Raw genomic sequence first — 19574 nt, 5'->3', positions numbered from 1 at the left:
AGGGTCCAATTTGAAATAATTAAAAAAGCTTTAATTATGTGTATATGAGTATGTGTAGGCATGTACACATGAGCGCAGTGCACATAGATGCCAGGAGAGGGCATTGGATCCCCTGGAGCAGCAGTTACAGGTAGTTGAGAGTGGGCTAATATGAGTGCTGGGACCCAAACTCAGGTCTTCTGCAAGAAACAGTATGCGTTTCTTACTGTTGAACCATCTGTCCAGTCCCTATTTATATTTTAGTCTGATGAAATAAAAACATGGAAATTGCTTTGATGGGAAAGTGACCTCTTTGTTGAGCATGATTCGATTCTCTTTACCATTTAAAATTTTCATACAAGGGTTGGGGAGATGGTTCGGTTGGTAAAGTTTTCTAGCATGAGGTCCTGAGTTCAGTCTTGATGGGCAGACAGCCTAGCTAATCAAAGTTCTGAATCCAGTGGGAGACCATATCTCAAAAGATAAGGTAGAAGAGGATAGAGGAAGATGCCTGATGCCAATTTCTGGCTTTCACATGTATACAATGGGTGATCTCATGTGTGCACACTCATGCACATACCACACCTCAAACATTCATACATGGATGTGCTCACTTAAGTGCATTGAATATTCCTCTATGCTCGTACCATCCCTCTTATTCCTCTTTGTGGCTTGGGGCATTTTCTTTCCTATTTTTAATCACACCTAACTTTTCTCCTTCTAAGATCATCTTAGTTTTTCTCAGGTTTCTGATGCCTCCCCCCAGTATTTCTAGGACTGCAAATTCTGCTCAAGTTGTAAGCTTGGAAGTACAATGGGTAGTTCATAGGGAGTAAAGAGTACACAGCTCTCTTGCCAAGTAAGATGCCTCTGCTCTGGAGAGCTGTTGTAAGACATATTTGCTATATTCAAACTCAGTGCACCCTGAGTGTGGTGTTGCATGGTCATAATTTCATCACTTGGGAGGCTGGATAAGATGAACTTTAGCTGATAGCAATTCCAAGCTAACTTGGGCTATACAGATAGTGTTAAAAATGTTATAGAAAACCTCAATGCATAGGATTAAATGGAAATTCCAGTGTTAGAGGTGTGTTTCTCATAAATTATTGCCCAGTGAGGCTCTAGAGCCTTCTGAATCAGCACAAGTTTATTGCCACTACTCTTGGCTGCTAACCAGAACCAGACATAAGACCCACACACTGTTGTGGCAAGGCAAATCAAACTGACACCGTTCTGGAAACTCATTCTCTGCTTCAAGCTTGCATAGTGTTGGAGACTACTATGATGTAAGTGTTAGGGGACAGTCATCATCATTGGTTTTACCCAGCTGTGGATCCTGCCTGTCATAACAACGCTCTGCCAGGGCAGTGTCAGCATGCAATAATGGCATGCAAACCAAATGCTTTCTGATTGGAATTTTAAAATGTTCTAAAAATTATTTTAAATTATGTGTATATGTATCTGAATCTAGTTATTTCCAGATGCCCACATAGGCCAGAGGCATCAGACCCCACAGAGATGGAGAGAGTGTTGTGAGCTAGTAAGATGTAGGTTCTGAGAACTGAACTCTGGACCTCTGGTAGAGCAGCAAGTGCTCTTAACAACTAAGCCACTTCTCCATTCCTGATTTCTGATTGACTTGATACTGTCTCCATCAGAAGAAATTAAAATCTGGTATTATGTTGTAAACCTGGTCAAAGGTCTGTGGCTCAGGAAGACAGACCTTCATGAGGAAGTTACTGCTGTTATTTGGCTAAATAGACACAATGTGCTTGTCAATTTTCTTTCTAAGCATCTAACCTTGGTGTCCAGTTTAGCAATGCCAGTTTTGGTCAGGGAAACCTTTTACAGTTGAGTAGCTCTTACTAAAGCAACATGGAATTGCTCCAAGTGCTGAGAGTAGGCATATATTTAATAATCTTCACTAAATGGGACACCCTTTTTCTCTCCTTCAAGGACAGGGAGTAATGAAGAGGCGGAGGCGAAAGAACACAGAAATCAAAGGAAAGGTAGTGTCTTCTAAGGTATGACATGGCTATTGCATTTAAGTGTAAGAGCTAGTTAGTAATAAGCTTGAGCTAATGGCCATACAGTTCGTAAATAATATAAGCCTCTGTGTGTTTACTCGGGTCTGAGCAGCTGCAGGATTGGTGGGTGAGAGAGATTTGTCCTGACTGCAGGCCGGGCAGGACACGAGAAAAATTTCCAACTACACCTGCGTGTAACAAAACTCTAATTTTTGCCCTAATTTTCTCATTATCAGGGACCCAGGCAATAAAAACCAAGATGGTTATAAAGGAACTTTTTCTTCTGTACAATTCATAAAAGTATTATGCAAAAGGGTGAAAATCAGAAGCATTAGACCATGATATGAGATCTGAAATTGTGAGGAGTGCTCATCCTGAAACAGGACGTTCATATCATCACACTCTATCCAAGGATAAGGGATCATTGCAGGGATTAGAAGGCCTGGTGGATAACTGACAAGAAAAGTGTTTTTGGGGGCATGATAGAGAAGCCACATGTGTGAACTCACTGCAGTTTAAACAGCATGTACGAGTCTTGTGTAAGCTCAAGCCAGATAAAATCCCAACATGGAGATGTGGTGAGCAAGTTGGGGTGGGCACTAAGTCCCACCCCTAGGTTGAGGAACTATTGGAAACTGATAGCTACCAGGGTGAGGGTGGAAGAGTCAGTTTTCTTTAAGGGTGTGATCTCTGGTAGGTAGACTATGCTTCAGGGCAGGCTCCATACCTTTGAGTAATTGGACAGTATAAGTTTGACTCCATGGGTTAAAAACAGAGAATATGAAGTTGGGAAGGTGGGGGTGGGTCTTGGAGCAGTTTGGGGAAGGAGGATGAATATGATCTAAATACATTATATGAAATTCCCAAAGGATTAGTGAAATTATTATTAAAATGGTAAAAAAGAATCCACAAAACTCTGAAGTTGTTGGAGGAGAAGAGGGCAACATCTCAAGATATGGATTCATATAGTCACTTTCTGGAAGGTGGATTCAGTTAATCACCCAGTGGTCAGGAAGTAAAGCCAGGACTGACAAAATGGGGTTGCATAAAGTTCAAAAGTTTCTGCAATCAAGGAAACAATCAGATGACCAGTCTACAGAATAGTAGAAGAATCCTTGTTAGCTACACATATAACAAGTAGTAATGTTAATATACAAATAGAATTCTCTTCAGTGCCACATCTAACCTCTTCACCTAGCCAGACCTCCCATCTCCTTTTCCATGTTATAGCCAGGTTGAGTCTCCATATGCCTTCTCTTTAACCCACCAAATCTAGCCTGGGTCCCACATTCAATGACCTAGCTCAGTCTTGTGCCCCCTGCCTAAACTGCAACCAACCTCTAAGGCTCCCTTTAGGATTCCACCAAGACTTGCTCTACCTGCTACCTGCTCTACCTGCCACCACCCACAGGTCTCTTCTGTACCTCATAAAATCTTTACATCTAACCACACATCCAACCTCCTTTGTCAGGATCCAGCCCAATGAGTTTCTCTGACCTCACCTCATCTTATACCTTATCCCTAACTCACCATATCTAGCCTGGGTCTCACATCCAGTGCCCTGACTTGTGCCAGAATCCTCCCTTCCTCTACCTCAACCCACAGGCTGCTTCTCCTGCCATATCCAACATCTCTACCCAGCCAGATCTATGCTCACACTCCAGGCTTGAACCAAGAGGCACATCTTGGACACTATCCCCATCCTCTCTGTACACCTGAATTCATTCCCCTCAAGCAACTTCCAAACTCTAAGTCCAAGATGCCCACTCATCCTCTCCTGCCCTAATCATAAAAATGCCAATGATATGAAAGATCAAGCCTCTATCTCTTAATACCTGCTACTCTTGTTGAAATGTTTGCCAGCAAGAGTTACCTAAATGAAGAATTAAAAAGAACAATCATGAATTTCAAAGAATTAAAGAACTTTGTAGAAGACACACAGAAACTGCTCAATGAAATTAAGGAGAGATAACTTGAGAACAAATGCCCGAGTCATTGCCCCCACCCCACAGTGCAAAAGGAATACAAACATAAGGTTGATGGAAATAATTCAGGCAATTTAAGAGGACTCAAGCTGAGATGAAGATGGAATTGAACCCCCCCCCCCCAAATCCCAACTAGGAAACTCAAAGGAAATGCTTACAAGTAGAATGAAATCAACCAAAAGACAGAATATTAGGACTCAAAAATAAAATAGAGAGTCCTAAACCAAATAATCAGGGGATACGACAAGTTAAAAACACAGAATTAAGGTTAATGATTAGGAAAACAATAGAGTCCCAGAAGCTAGGCTAGCACAAGTTCTTTTAATTTTAATGTTAGGAGAAGTGTTCACAGGTTTTGGTGTGCATCATAGCTGAAACAAAGCTTTAAATAATAACTTAAGGTTAAGATGTTTTTGTTAATAGCTTTGAGATAGAAAATCTTGGGGAACAATTTAAAGTTTTGAAAGGCTCATTTTTAATAGTTGAGTGAGGGATTCATTGAAGTCAGGGAACAAAAACAATGGCAGCTTGGCTATTGCTGCCTGATGTACCTCTCTTGCTAGTACGGGTTGCTGATCAAAGATGATGATTAATTCCTTGTACCTATTTCTGTTCTAAGATTCCTGATATTAAAAAAACTGTTAATAAATGGGTATGCCCCTGAAGATTTAAGGTAGAGCTGACTGTTTATATATATATATAAATGTTTATGTTTGTAATTTTTTAAAGAGTATTTTCTTAAGATTACCTTTTGAGATAAGTAATAAACAACCCTTTTTTTGTAACCACAAAGTGCAGCCTGCCAGTCAAAGAACTGGCTGAGAAAAATACCTTGCTTGCTTACACTCTGTTAATTGATAACTTGCTTGGCTGTGAGTGTATGTGAGTCATGGGAATAATTTGTTTCTCACCTGTAATATGTAAAATGTTTAATCATGCAAGTAATATGAAAAATGCTGCTTTTTACTGTATTCATTGTAATTATTCACTTAAAAATAGAATGTAACCACATTTTAATTTTTATATCGCTTGAAAGATTTTGCTGGGGTATATAAGATGTAAGAGAAAAAAGGTATCAAGAAGTAGTTAAAAGAACTCATCAAGAAAATAGAAGGGAAAAAAAAATCAGGGTAGAAGTAGAGAACAGAAAAATAGAGTAGAACAAGCAACAGAAAGAATAAAAGGAAGAACTAAGCTTTGTCCCTCAAGAAAGTCCTTGTGTGATTGTTTGCCTGTTCAGTAGTAGATGACTCTGCATCTTCTCTTCAGTTTTTATGACCTGCCAAAGGCTTGCCATTCATCAGCACCATAGGTGAGATCCTGACCTGTTGTAGGTAGGCGTGTGTGTGTGTGTGTGTGTGTGTGTGTGTGTGTGTATGTGTGTGTGTATGTGTGCTGTGTGTTTCCCTTTTTGCTGGCCCCAGAGAATTAAGTTTTACTCCCTCAGATAAAAAACGTCAATTGTGTGACTAGTCTGCTGACCTCATGGCTCCCCTTCAGTTCCTGAGCTGCTAAGGCTGGTCACTACAGCAGCAGTGGCTCATCCATTAAATATAATAGAAGGAGCACCCAAACTACTTCCAGTATCATGACCAAAAATATAATAGAAGCAGCAATCATAAACTGCTTCCAGTATCACCTCAACACTGATAAGGACATAACAAAAGAGAAAACTATAGGCCAATATCCCCAATGAACATAGACTTAAATGCTCAATAGATATTTACTAGCAGAATATAGACATACATAAAAAAGATACACACCATGACCATGTTGGCCTTAACCGTGAAATGCAGGGATGGTTCAAAATACAGAAGTTAACAATGGAATTATTCACTTAAAGACAAATCACAATCATCTCAATAGATGCAGAAAAAGCCTCTGACAAAGTCCAACATGCCTTCATGATAAAAGTCCTAGAGAATGTAAGGCTAGAGGGAACATACCTCAACATCATAAAAGTGATATATGAAAAACCCACAGCCAACATCACCCTAAATGGAGAAAAGCTCACTGCAATCCCATTGAAGTCAGAAATGAGACATGGATGTCCACTATTCCACTCCCTCTCAATCTTCTGTTCAAAGTACTAACTGAATTAAATAAGAAAGAAAAATTAAAGGGACAGAAAAGTCAAACTATCCTTATTTGCAGATAACATGATACTATACATTAGAGATCACAAAATTTCTATCAGAAAACTTCTAGAAATGCTAAAAAAATTCAGCAACGTGGCAGGATACAGAACCAACTTGCAAAAATCAATAGCTTTTCTATATACCAACAACGAACAAAGAAATAGATCATGGACACATTTCTATTCACAATACACTAAAGAAAATATCTAGGAATAAACTAAGCAAAGAAGTGAAAGACCTCTACAATGAAAACTTTAAACATTGAATGAAAAAGAAAATGACACTAGAAAATGTAAAGACATCCCATACTCATGGATTTGTAAAATATTGTGGAAATGACAATTTTACCAAAAGCAATTTACAAATTCAATGCAACCCCAATCAAAAAACCTCCATCTCATTCTAGTCACGGTCAGTCCATGGGAACCCCACCCAACTCTGCCCCAGCTGGCCAGGGAATACTCATCCAGGCAGGCTCCACACCACCCCCTCCCCAAATCAAACCCTGCAATCTACAAGACCCATGCCCTACCCCAATACCCATCCACCTTCAACCCCAGTAACTTCCTGAGACAAGGAATCTGCCAGCTCTCAATCGATCATGAGGTGAGTGACTCCTCCCACCCAGAGAGTCCTGCCTCTAGGACCCAGGCTCTGGGACACAGCCAGTCCCTAGGAACCCCCACCCAACTCTGCCCCAGTTGCTGGCCAGCAGGGAAAACTCCTGCAGGCAGCTCCCCAGTAACCCCCCCATTGAATCCTGCAATCTATAAGACCCAAGCTCTACCCCAATACCCATTTGCCTGTGACCCCAATAACTTCCCATGACAAGGAATCTGCAAGCTCTCATTGGACCAGGAGTGGCTTCCTGAGACAGAGAATCTGCCAGCTCTCATTGGACCAAGAGAGGCTTCCTGAGACACAGAATCTACAAGCTCTGACTAGACCAAGAGCTGCTCCCTGAGATTCAGAATCAGCTAGCTTGGGTTGGATCAAGAATAGCTCCCTGAGATACAGAATCTGCCAGCTCCAATTAGACTAGGAGCTAAGTTTGGAACTAGTGTGGCCCCCTGAGACACTGTCAAAGCAAGCACAGATTGGACCAATAGCAGCTCACTCAGACACAGGCACTTCTTGCACCTATTGGAGAAAGAGGTGGGAGGATGCCAGTGCAGAAATAAATGAGCACCATAAAGAGCAATATGGCATCACCAGAACCTAGCCCTTCTACAAGAGCAAGACCTGAACATCACAATGTAAAAGAAGCAAAAGAAAGTGACCTTAAAAATAATATCATGAAGATGCTAGAGGCCTTTAAAGAGGAAATGAAAAATTACTTTAAAGTAACTGAGAAAAATACAAACAAAAATTTGGAAGAAATCAATGAATCCCTTAAAGAAAGCCAAAAAACCATGAAAAAAGCAATGGAACATGTGAAAGAAACAGTTCAAAACCTAAAAAGGGAAATAGAAACAGTGAAGACACAAACAGAAAATCTGAGTAAATGAACAGGAAACACAGAATCAAGCATAACCAAGAGAATACAAGAGATGGAAGAGAGAATCTGGTGTAGAGGACACAATAGAGTAAATACGTCAAAGAAAACACTAAAACAAAAAAGGTCATAACACAAAATATCCAGGAAATCTGAGACACCAAGAAAAGGCCAAACTTAATAATATGGATAAAAGGAGGAGAATACCACCAACTCAAAGGCACAGAAAATATATTCAACAAAATCATGGAAGATAACATTTCTAACTTACAGAAGGAAATACCTATGAAGATACAAGAAGCTTATAGAACACCAAATAGAATAGACCCCCACAAAAAGTCCTTTTGCCACATAGTTAAACCATTAAACATATGAAACAAAGAATTTTAGGAGCAGCAAAGGGAAAAGGCCAAATGACTTATAAAGGCAGACCCATCAGAATAACACCAACTTCTCAATAGAGACTCTAAAAGCCAGAAGGTCCTGGACACACTAAGAGACCATGGATGCCAACCCAGACTATTATACCCAGCAAAACTCTCAGTCAACATAGATGGAATAAACAAAATATTCCATGATAAAACCAGATTTAAATGATATCTTTCCACAAATCCAGTCTTATAGACAGCCATAGAAGGAAAAATCCAAGGAAGTTAGATACACCCATGAAAACATAGGCAATAGATAGTCCCACACCAACAAATACCAAAGGAGGGAAATACACACACACTACTACCAAAAGATAACAGGAATTATCACTGGTCATTAATATCCCTTAATATTAATGGTCTCAATTCACCTATAAAAAGACACAGGCTAACAGAATGGATATGAAATCAGGACCCATCTTTCTGCTGCATACAAGAAACCTCAACTTCAAAGACAGACACTACCTCAGAGTAAAAGACTTATAAAAGACTTTCCAACCAAATGGACTTAAGCAAGCAAGCTGATGTAGCTATCCTAATATCTAACAAAATAGACTCCAAACTATAATCAAGAGAGATTGAGAAGGACATTACATACTCATCACAGGAAAGATCCACAAAGATGGAATTTCAATCTCAACATTTATGCCCCAAATCCAAGGGCAACCACGTATGTAAAAGAAACATTAATGAAGCTTAAATCACACATCAAACATCATATATTAATAGCAGAAGACTTCAACATCCCATTCTCATCACTGGACAGATCTGCCATATCGAAACTTAATAGAAATAAGGGACCTAACTGACGTTATGACTCAAATCAGTATCTACAGAACATTCCACCCTAACACAGAAGAATATGCCTTCTCAGTACCCCATTGAACCTTTTCTAAAATCGACCACATATTCAGTCACAAAGCAAATCTCCACAGATATAAAAAAACTAGAATAACCTCCTGTATTCTATCAGACCACCATGGCTTAAAGTTAGATTTCAACTACAGCAAAAATTACAGAAAACCTGCAATCTCATGGAAACAGAATAATTCTCAACTGAATCACCAATGGGTCAATGAAGAAATAAGGAAATTGAAGACTCCTAGAATTTAATGAAAATGAATGTGCTACATACTCAAACTTAAGGGACACTAACAATACTATGAGAAAAATTCATAGCACTGAATTTGCACATAAAGAAGTTGGAGAAATCACACACTAGTGATTTAACAGCACACCTAAGCTCTAGAAGAAAAAGAAGCAATGTCCCCCAGGAGGAATAGATGCCAGGAAATAATCAAACTGAGAGCTAAAAATCAATAAAATAGAAACAAAGAGAATACAAAGAATCAATGAAACAGAGTTGGTTCTTTGAGAAAAATCAACAAGATAGACAAGCCCTGATCCAAACTAACCAAAAGACCAAGAGCAAGCATCCAATCTAACAAAATCAGAAATGAAAAGGGAGACATAACAGACAATGAGGAAATCCAGAGAATTATCAGGCCAAACTTCAAATGCCTGTACTCCACAAAACTGGAAAATATAAAAGAAATGGACAGTTTTCTGGACAGGTAGTACATACCAAAGTTAAATTAAGGAAACCCTAAGGAAATAGAAACAATCATCAAAAGTCTCCCAACCAAAAAAAAAAAAAACAAAACAAAAAACAGAAAACAAAAAAGCCCAGGACCAGGTGGTTTCAATGAAGAATTCTACCAGATTTTCAAAGAAGAGTTAATGCCAATACTCTTCAAATTGTTCCACACAATAGAAACAGAAGGAACATTTCCAAACTCATTTTATGAGGCTATAGTTACTCTGATTCCAAAGCCACACAAAGATGAAACAAAGAAAGAATTACAGAGCAATCTCCCTCATGAACATTGAGGCAAAAATACTCAAAATATTGGCAAATTGACTTCAAGAACTCATCAAAAAATTATCTATAATGACCAAGTAGGCTTCATTCCAGAGATGCAAGGATGGTTCAACACATGAAAATCTGTCAATGTAATACACCATTTAAACAAACTGAAAGAAAAAACAATCATTTCATTAGACACTGAGAAGGTCTTTGACAAAATCCAATACCCCTTCATGATAAAGGTCTTGGAGAGATCAGGAATACAAGGAACACACCTAAACATAATAAAGGCTATTTACAGCAAGCCAACAGCCAACATCAAATTAAATGGAGAGAAATACAAAGTGATTGCACTAAAATCAGGAACAAGACAAGGCTGTCTGCTCTCCCCATATTTATTCAATATAGTACTTGAAGTTCTGGATAGAGCAATAAGAAAACAAAAGGAGATCAAGGGGATGTAAATTTAAAAGGAAGAATTCAACATTCACTATTTGCAGATGATATGATAGTATACATAAGTGACCCCAAAAATTCTACCTGTTTATCCTATAGCTGATAAACACCTTCAGTAATGTGGCAGAATATAAGATTAACACATACTCAAAAATTCAGTAGCCCTCCCATATGCAAATGATAAATGGGTGAGACAGAAATCAGAGAAACATCATCCTTTACAATAGCCACAAATAATATAAAATACCTTGGGATAATTCTAACTGAGCAAGTGGAAGACCTGTATGACAAGAACTTTAAGTCTCTGAAGAAAGAAATTGAAGAAGATATCAGAAAATGGAAAGATCTTCCATGCTCACGGATAGGTAGGATTAACATAGTAAAAATGGCAATCTTATTCAAAGCAATCTACAGATTCAATGCAATCCCCATCAAAATCCTAACACAGTTCTTCACAGACCTGGAAAGAACAATACTCAACTTCATTTGGAAAACAGAAGACCCAGAATAGCTATAAGAATCCTGTATAAAGCCACCCCTGGATCATCACCATCCCTGAACTCAAGCTATACTATATATATGTATGTATATATAGTATATATATGTATACTATAGTAATACAAAAGGCTTGGTATCGGCTTAAAAACTGACATGTGGCTCATTGGAATTGAATTGAAGATCCTGGCATTAATCCACATACCTATGAAACCTGATTTTTGACAAAGCAGCCAAAACTGTACAATGGAAAAAAGAAAGCATCTTCAACAAATGGTGCTGGCATATGTGGATGTCAACATGTAGAAGATTGCAAATAGATCCATATCTGTCACCATGCACAAAACTTAAGTCCAAGTGGATCAAAGACCAATATAAAACATGTTACGTTGAACTTGATAGAAGAGAAAGTAGGAAGTAGTCTTGAACTCATTGACACAGGAGACCACTTCCTAAATATAACACCAGTAGCACAAACACTGAGAACAACAATTAATAAATGGGACCTTGTGAAACTGAGAAGCTTCTATAAGGCAAAGGGTATTGTAAATAAGACAAAATTATAGCCTACAGCATGGGAAAATCTTCAACCCCACATCTGACAGAGGCCTGATGTCCAAAATATATAAAGAACTCAAGAAACTAGATAAATAAAAACCCCAACAATTCAATTAAGAAATGGGATATAGAGCCAAACAGAAGGCAAGGTTTGAGGGAAAGAAAGCTTAGGGGAATAGGAGATCCCAGCTGGATCAAGAACAGAAAGGGAGAACAAGGAATAACAGAGCATGACAAATGAAGACCACATGAGAACAGGAATAGGCAGAGTGCTGGAGAGGTCCCCAGAAATCTACAATGATATATCTGCTGTAGTCTGCTGGCAATGGTCGAGAGAAAGCCTGATCTGACCTAGTCTGGTGATCACATGGCCAAACACCCTAATGGTGGTGCTGGAACTCTCATCCAATAACTGATGGAAGTGTATGCAGAGATCCTCAGGCAGGCCTCAGGTGGAGCTCCAGGAGTCCAATTGTCGAGAAAGAAGAGGGACTGTAAGAGTGTGAATTGTTGAGACCAAGATTGGAGAGTCACAGGGACAAATAGCCAAATGAATGGAAGCACATGAATTATGAACCAAAGGCTGTGGAGCCCCCAGTTGGATCAGGCTCTCTGGATAATTGAGACAATTGAATAGCTTGAACTGTTTGGGAGGCATCCAGGCTGTGGGACCGGGACCTGTCCTTAGTGCATGAGCTGGCTGTTTGGAACCTTGGGCTTACACAGGGACACTTTGCTCAGCCTGGAAGGAGGGGACTGGACCTGCTTGTACTGAATCCACCAGGTTTAAATGGATCCCCAGGGGAGTCTTGGCCCTGGAGGAGATGGGAATGGAGGGGAGGGGATAGGGGAGGGTGGGGCCAGGGGCGGGAGGGGGGAGGACAGGGGAATCCATGGCTGATGTGTAAAATTAAAACACAAATATAATAAAAAAATTTAAAAAAAGAATTCTTAAATAATTTCAAATGGCCAAAAGACATTTAAGGAACTGCTCAGCATCCTTAGTGATCAGGGAAATGCAAATCAAAATCACTCTGAGATACCATCTTATACATGTCAGAATGGCTAAGATCAAAAGCACTGCATACAGCTTTTTACAGAGAGGATATGGAGCAAGGGGAAACACTCCCCCACTGTTGTAAACTTGTACACAGCCACTTTGGAAATCAGTATGGTGGTTTCTCACAAACCTGGGAATCAACTTCAAGACCCAGCTATACCTCTTTTGGGAATATACCCAAGGAATTCTCAATCATACCACATGCTCAACTATGTTCACAGTAGCATTATTCATAATAGCCAGAACCTGGAAACAACCTAGATGCCCTCAACAAAAAAGTGGATAAAGAAAATGTGGTACATATACACAATAGAGTACCACTCAGCAGAGAAAAATGATGACATAATGAAATTTCCAGGCAAATAGATGGAACTAGAAAATATTATTCTGTGTGAGGTAACAGACTCAGAAGGACAAATATGGTATGTACCCACTCATAAGTGGATACTAGATGTGAACCAAAGGATAACCAGACTACAACCTACAAATCCAGAGAAACTAGCTAACAAGGAAGACCCAAAATGGGACACATGGTTCACCATGGGAAGGGGAAATAGATGAGATCTCCATGAGAAAACTGGTGAGGGCAATGGAGGGTAGCAGATAGGAGATGAGAACATAGGGGAATGTGAGGTTCGAGCTGGAACAGGGATTGAGTGGGAAAGCAATGAAACAGATACTATGATAGAGGGTGGCATCATGTGGATAGAGAGAAACCTGGTGCTAGGGAAGTTGCCAGGAATCCCCAAGGATGATCCCAGCTTGGACTACTAGAAATAGTGGAAGGGTGCCTGAACTGAACTGGCCTACCCCAGTGATCAGATCAGTGATACCCTAACTGTCAGAGTTTTTCTCCAATGACTGATTGAAGCAGATGTAGAAATCCACAGCCAAACACCAGGCAGAGCTCCAGAAGTCCAGTAAGAGAGAGAAGGGGGATTCTATGAGCAAGTGCATCAGGATCATGATGGGGAAACCTGCAAAGATGACCAAACCAAACTAGTGGGAATTCATGAAAGTTGCCTCAATGGCTGTGGAGCCTGCATGGGACTGAACTAGGCCCTCTGCATGGTGAGATAATTGTGTAGCTTGATCTGCTTTGAGGGGGGGGGTCTGTGGTAGGATCAGAATCCATCCCTGGTGCATGAGTGGGATTTTGGAGCCCACTACCTATGAGTGGATACCTTGTACAGCCTTGAGGCAGGGGGAAGGTCTTAGACTTGGCTCCATGATGTGCCTCCCCATGGGAGGCCTTGCATTTTTGTGGAGGGGAGTGGGGGATGGGTTTTGTCAGGGAAGCTGGGAGGGTGGGAGGAGAGAAGAGGGGGATCTTTTGTGTAAAATGAAAATTCTTCTTAATAAAAAACCCCTCCATCTCATTCATCACAGAAACAAACAAACAAAAAAACAAAAAACAAAAAAACAAAACCCAACACTATCCAAATATTCACATGGGCTTACAAAATACTCTAGCTAGCCAAACAATCCAAATCAAATAAACAGGACTAGAAGAAGTATTATTCTAAATATGGGATTAAGGTCTATTATAGAGCCTGATTAAAGTATCAATTGGCATAAAAATAAACATGCAGACTAGTGGAACAAAACTGAAGATTCAAACATAAGTGCACATAACTTCAGCCACTTAATATTTGACAAAGATTAAAAAAAAAACCAAACCCCAAACACTAAAAAACAAAAAAACTCAAAAACCAAAAAAAGACCTTCAGCAAATGGTGCTGGGAAAACTGTCTGTCCATATGCAGAAGTATGAAATTAGACCCATATCTATCACCTTGCATAAAACCTAACTCCAACTGGGTCAAAGACTTACATATGAAACCTGAACACTGAAACTGCTAGAAGAAAACATAGGCAATAGCTTACATTATATAGGTGTAGGGAAGTTCTTTCTGAATCGGACTCCATATGCACAAGACTTGAGGCCAACCATCCACAAGTGGCACTTGATAAAACTTAAAATCTTCTGCACAGGTAATGAAACAACCAGTCCCAATGGCTACTTCTATAAAACAACTCCCACACTTAAGGCTCAGAGAACACTGAAGAGGAGGTGGAAGGATAAGAGGCAGAAGATCAGAAATTTGCTGTAAAAATGTGTCTTCTAGGAATGTCAGAAGCTACACCTATTAGTCTCCCTAACATGACTACTACCCAAACAAGAACTGAATAGAGAAAACACAAATAAACATACCTAAGTGGACATGGGAAAGTCCACAAGGTCTCAACCTTATACAAATTCTACAGATAATAGTCCTGGTTCTTCTAGGAACTAAATTCTGATTTTCTCCAGTATCCACTTTCCCCGTTTCTCTCTCTCTCTCTCTCTCTCTCTCTCTCTCTCTCTCTCTCTCTCTCTCTCTCTCTCTCTCTCTCTCTCTCTCTCGAAGGGAGGTATCATCAATAGAACAACTGGTATGTTAGAAATGGTGGGACATTTGTTTTTATTGTTCCCCAAGCTTGGTTGATTTCAGATCAGGTATGAAGAGCAATCAGTGGTTCTATACAGCTGCAAAGACAAAACTTAACATTGACAATGATGACAATATACCTCCAAGGATGTAGCGATGTCACTTATAGGTTGGGCATAATCAACAGATACTCAAGTGGACTTAAGTCCCATGCAACAGGAAGAGTTCATGCCCGATACTGTAAACCTGTCAATGACCAGTGGCTGGAGAGGTGATAGACTCTTGAGGAGACCCTGCTACTGTCATTTTACTAAACCAATACACTTTCTAACTGAATTCTAAACACTAATCCTTGTAACCCACAGATCGAGTGTAGTTCTCACCCCTCAAAGCAGCTTCTTTTAGCAACAGATGGAAACCATTCCAGAGATCCATAACTAGTCAAAATGCAGAGAGTAAGTGATTATTGGGGGTAGGGGGAGCAATGCAACGCCTACAACTAAAGCTCAGGGAACAACATCATAGTGGAGGAGTGGAAACTGCAACTCCTGTTGCTAGTGTCCCTTAAAAATCATAGGTGAACAGAAGTCTCAACAACATGGATGCCAAAACAAGACCAACATAATGATACCACCAGTTGACATGCCAATGTAGACAGGTGAAGTTCCACATGGCCTCATACATCAATGAAGAGCTATGGGTGGTTAATGGTTGCTGAGAGGAGAATCAGTTCTTTTAAAGTTATTTAATCCCAAGTGGTCATCTTGATGCACATGTACATATGACCAATGTTAAATGAGTTTAGTAGGTTGTATATGCACGTCTGCATATACACATGCATATACACAAGTAGCAATAATAAAGATAACAGTGGTGGTAAGATGAAATCATAGTATACATAAGCGACCCCAAATATACTGCCAGGGAATGTTTATAGCTCATAAACAACTGAAGTGGTTGGATAAAAGATTGACTAAAAATATTAGTAGCCCTCCTATATAAATGACAGACTGAGAAAGAAATCAGGGAAACACCCTTCACATTAGCCACAAACAATATAAAATATCTTGGGGTAACTGTAACCATGCAGGTGACCTGTATGACAAAAACTTCAAGTCTTTGTAAAATTGAAGATATTAAGATGGAAAGATCTCACATGTCCATGGATCCATAGAATACATAGTAAAAATGGCCATCTTACCAAAAGCAATATAAAGATCCAACACAACTCTTTACCGACCTTGAAAGGACAATTCTCTATTTCATATGAAAAAAATAACAAAAAATGCAGGATTCCTGAAGCAACCCTGAACAATAAAAGAACTTCTGGAGGTATTATCCCTGATTTCAAGCTGTATTACTGAGCTACAGTAATGAAAATCAAATGATATTGACATAAAAGTAGACACATTGATCAATGGAATAGAATAGAAGACCCAGACATAAATCCACACACTTATGGTCACCTGAGTTTTGATAAAGAAGCCAGAAATACACAATGGGAAAAAGAAATCATCTCCAACAAATGGTGCTGATCTATCTGGATGTCTGCATGCAGAAGAATGCAAATAGATCCATATGTATCACTCTGCACAAAGCTCATGTCTAAGTTGATCAAAACCTCACCATAAATCCAATTACACTGAACATAATAGAAGAGAAAGTAGGGAAATATCTTTAAATTCATCAGTACAGGAGACAAATTCCTAAACAGAACATGAATAGTGCAGGCACAAAGATTGATAATAAATGAGACATCATGAAATTGGAAAGCTTCTGTAAGGCAAAGGACACTGTCTATAGGACAAACTGGAAGCCTAAAGAATGGGTAAATATTTTCACCAACTCCACATCTGATAGAGGGCCAATACCCAAAATATATAAAAAACTAAAGAAACTAGACACCAACAAACAAAATAACCCAATTAAAATGGGGGTACAGATCTAAACAGAGAACCCTCAAGAGAGGAACTGCAAATGTCTGAGAAACACCTAAGGAAATCTTCACCATCCTTAGCCATTAGGGAAATGCAAATAACGTCAAGATTTCATCTTACACCTGTCAGGATGACTAAGATCAGTAACACAAATGACAGGTCTTCCTGGAGAGGACATGAGGAACACTCCATTGTTGGTGGGAGTGCAAATTTGCACAGCCACCATAGAAATCAATATAGTGGTTCCTCAGAAAATTGGGAATGGATCCACCTCAAGACCCAGCCATACTACTCTTGAGCATATAATCAAAGGACACTCCACTCTACCATAAGGACACTTACTCAACTACGTTCATAGTGGCCTTATTCATCATAGCCAGAATTTGGAAACACCCTAAATGTTTTTCAACCAAAGAGTAGATAAAGAAAATGTGGCATTTACACAATTAAGTTATTACTCAGCTTTCAAAAAAAATGACATCATGAAATTTGCAGGCAAATGAATGGAACTAGAAAGAATTACCCTGAGTGAGGTAACCCAGGACCAGAAGGACAAACATGATATGTACTCATTTATAAGTGGATATTAATTAGCAGTCAAGGTAAATCACACTACAATCCATAGATACATAGAGGCTAAGTAACAAGGAGGGCTCTGGAGGGGGCACATGGATCTTCCTGGGAGGGGGAGATGAAATAGATTTTGTATGTGTCTTGGGGGTAAGGGAGATGGGAGCAGGAGCTATCAGCTTGTGGAGGAAGGGATGAAGGGATGAAGGCAGAGAGTATGATGAGAGATGACTGGAATAAGGAGGCGTTTAGGGGGATATGTGGAAACCTAGTGTAGTGGAAACTTTCTGGAACCTATGAGGGTGACTCTAGCTAGCTAGAACTCTTAGTTATGAAGGATAGAGAGCCTGGAGAGCCTGAAGTAGCCATCTTTAGTAACCTCACAAGGCTCCTAGTGGTGGCACTGGGACACCAACCCAGCCTTAAAACCTCCAACCCACACCTGTCCTGCTTTTGAGATGTGCTGGGGAAATTGTGGCTCACAGCTTGTCAGAATGATCAATGATTAGCCTAACTTGAGGCCCATGCCATAAGAGGGACCCTATGCCCAACAGTGCCTGGGTGGATGGGGACCCAAAGCTGGGTGGCTCTGAGACCTAAGGATGAACCAAACACAAGTAACCAAAAAAAGTAAATGAGATGATTCCTAACTATTCTGCTATCCTCATAGATCAGTGCCTAGCCCAGTCAACATCAGGGAAGCTTCCTCTGGCAGCTGATGGGAGCAGATGCAGACCCTCCACCTGATAGAAACATTACACAGAGCTCATGGAACCTGGTGGGAGAGGATGGAGGAAGGACTGTAGGAGCCAGAGGGGTTGAGGACACCAGGAGAACACAGCCCACAAAAATCAACTAAGCAGGGTTCAGAGGTGCTCAGAGACTGAAGCAGCAATCACTGAGCCTGCATAGGTCTGCACTAGGTCCTCTGCATATGTGTTGTGGTTGTTGAGCTGGGTGTTCTTGTGGGACACTAACAGTGGGAAAGGGACTGTCTGACTCTTGCCTGCCCTTGGGACTCTTTTCCTCCTACTGGGTTGCCTAGTGCAGCCTTGATATGAGGGCTTGTGTTTAGTCTTACTGTAACTCGTTTTGCCTTGTTCAGTTGAAATCTTTGAGATGCCTGTACTTTTCTGAAGGGAAATGGAAGGGTAGTGGATCTGTGGGAGAGGGAGGTGGGGGAAGACTGGGGGAGTGGAGGGAAGGGGTGTTGTGGTTAGGATATATTGAATGAGTCAAGAAAAAATTGATTGTAAACTGGGAGAATATAAAAGTTATTCAAGAGATCATGAATTAGAGAGGGAGAGTAAGAAACACAAAGGAGTTGGAGGTGGGGAGGGACAGGCTGGAGTGATGTAGAAATAATGCTCACATATGAAGCTATCAAAACAAAATGGTAGAGGAAGCAGGATAGGGGAAGAGATTAAAGTCTTCAGAGGGAGTTGGAAAGGAGGATGTGGGCTTTGCTTACCTTACAGTAACAGTGAATGTTGTAAAACTAACCTTGTTTTTCAGCTCCTTGTAGGTTTTTCTTCTGGAGAAGTGGTGAATCAGATATGGCTCCTGCAAAAAGGGAGACATTTTATTTGTCATTGTATGAGATCCTTGGTCTGGAGAGAGCAGGACTTGGAGACAGCACAACCATCAGCATCAGTATTTTATACCCAGATTATGCAAAGAGAATGGTAAGGAGACACTGGATGTATAAATGGAAGTATATTAGCTTCTGAACTTGGAGTTATGCTACTTTTCTGGTAAGAGAACTCCAACACAGCTTAGGAGTTTTTCATGTGTTGCTTAGCAAGGGGAATTCATTTGGAGAAACACATCATTAGGTTGTTTTGTGGGATCTGGTACACCACAGCCTGTTTTCACACAAGTCTTGGAGGTCCAATCCAATCATATAACACAGCCTCTTGATGTAATCAAAAGATGTAGTTCCACATGAGACAGTTGAGGCTGATGCAGGCATACCTAGAAGACAGGCTCGTGCCCTGAGAACCTCATTTATTTTGGATTATGCATACCACCCTCTGTAATGTTGCACTTGGTAGGCTAGCTCCTATTCCTGAATGTACTGTTTAAATAAAACTTCCTCCAGACACTGCACCTGGCAACCTCAGAAACCTCTGGCTATGCCATACCAC

At 40.1% G+C, this 19574-nt stretch overlaps 1 protein-coding gene across 1 annotated transcript in view; it reads right to left on the bottom strand.

Annotated features, from left to right (window-relative positions):
- Positions 1–19574, bottom strand: part of Nlrp2 (NLR family pyrin domain containing 2) — a 49390-nt gene that overhangs the window by 22498 nt on the left and 7318 nt on the right. The window contains exon 2 of the mRNA XM_036200330.1: positions 18931–18990. Coding sequence (XP_036056223.1) covers positions 18931–18990 — 60 coding nt within the window. The remainder of the gene's footprint in view (positions 1–18930; positions 18991–19574) is intronic.

Source organism: Onychomys torridus, chromosome 1 (genome assembly GCF_903995425.1).
Source record: "Onychomys torridus chromosome 1, mOncTor1.1, whole genome shotgun sequence".
NCBI classification, from domain to species: domain Eukaryota; kingdom Metazoa; phylum Chordata; class Mammalia; order Rodentia; family Cricetidae; genus Onychomys; species Onychomys torridus.
The sequence above is the reverse complement of the archived record's forward strand: the minus strand, read 5'-3'. Positions and strand labels throughout refer to the sequence as shown.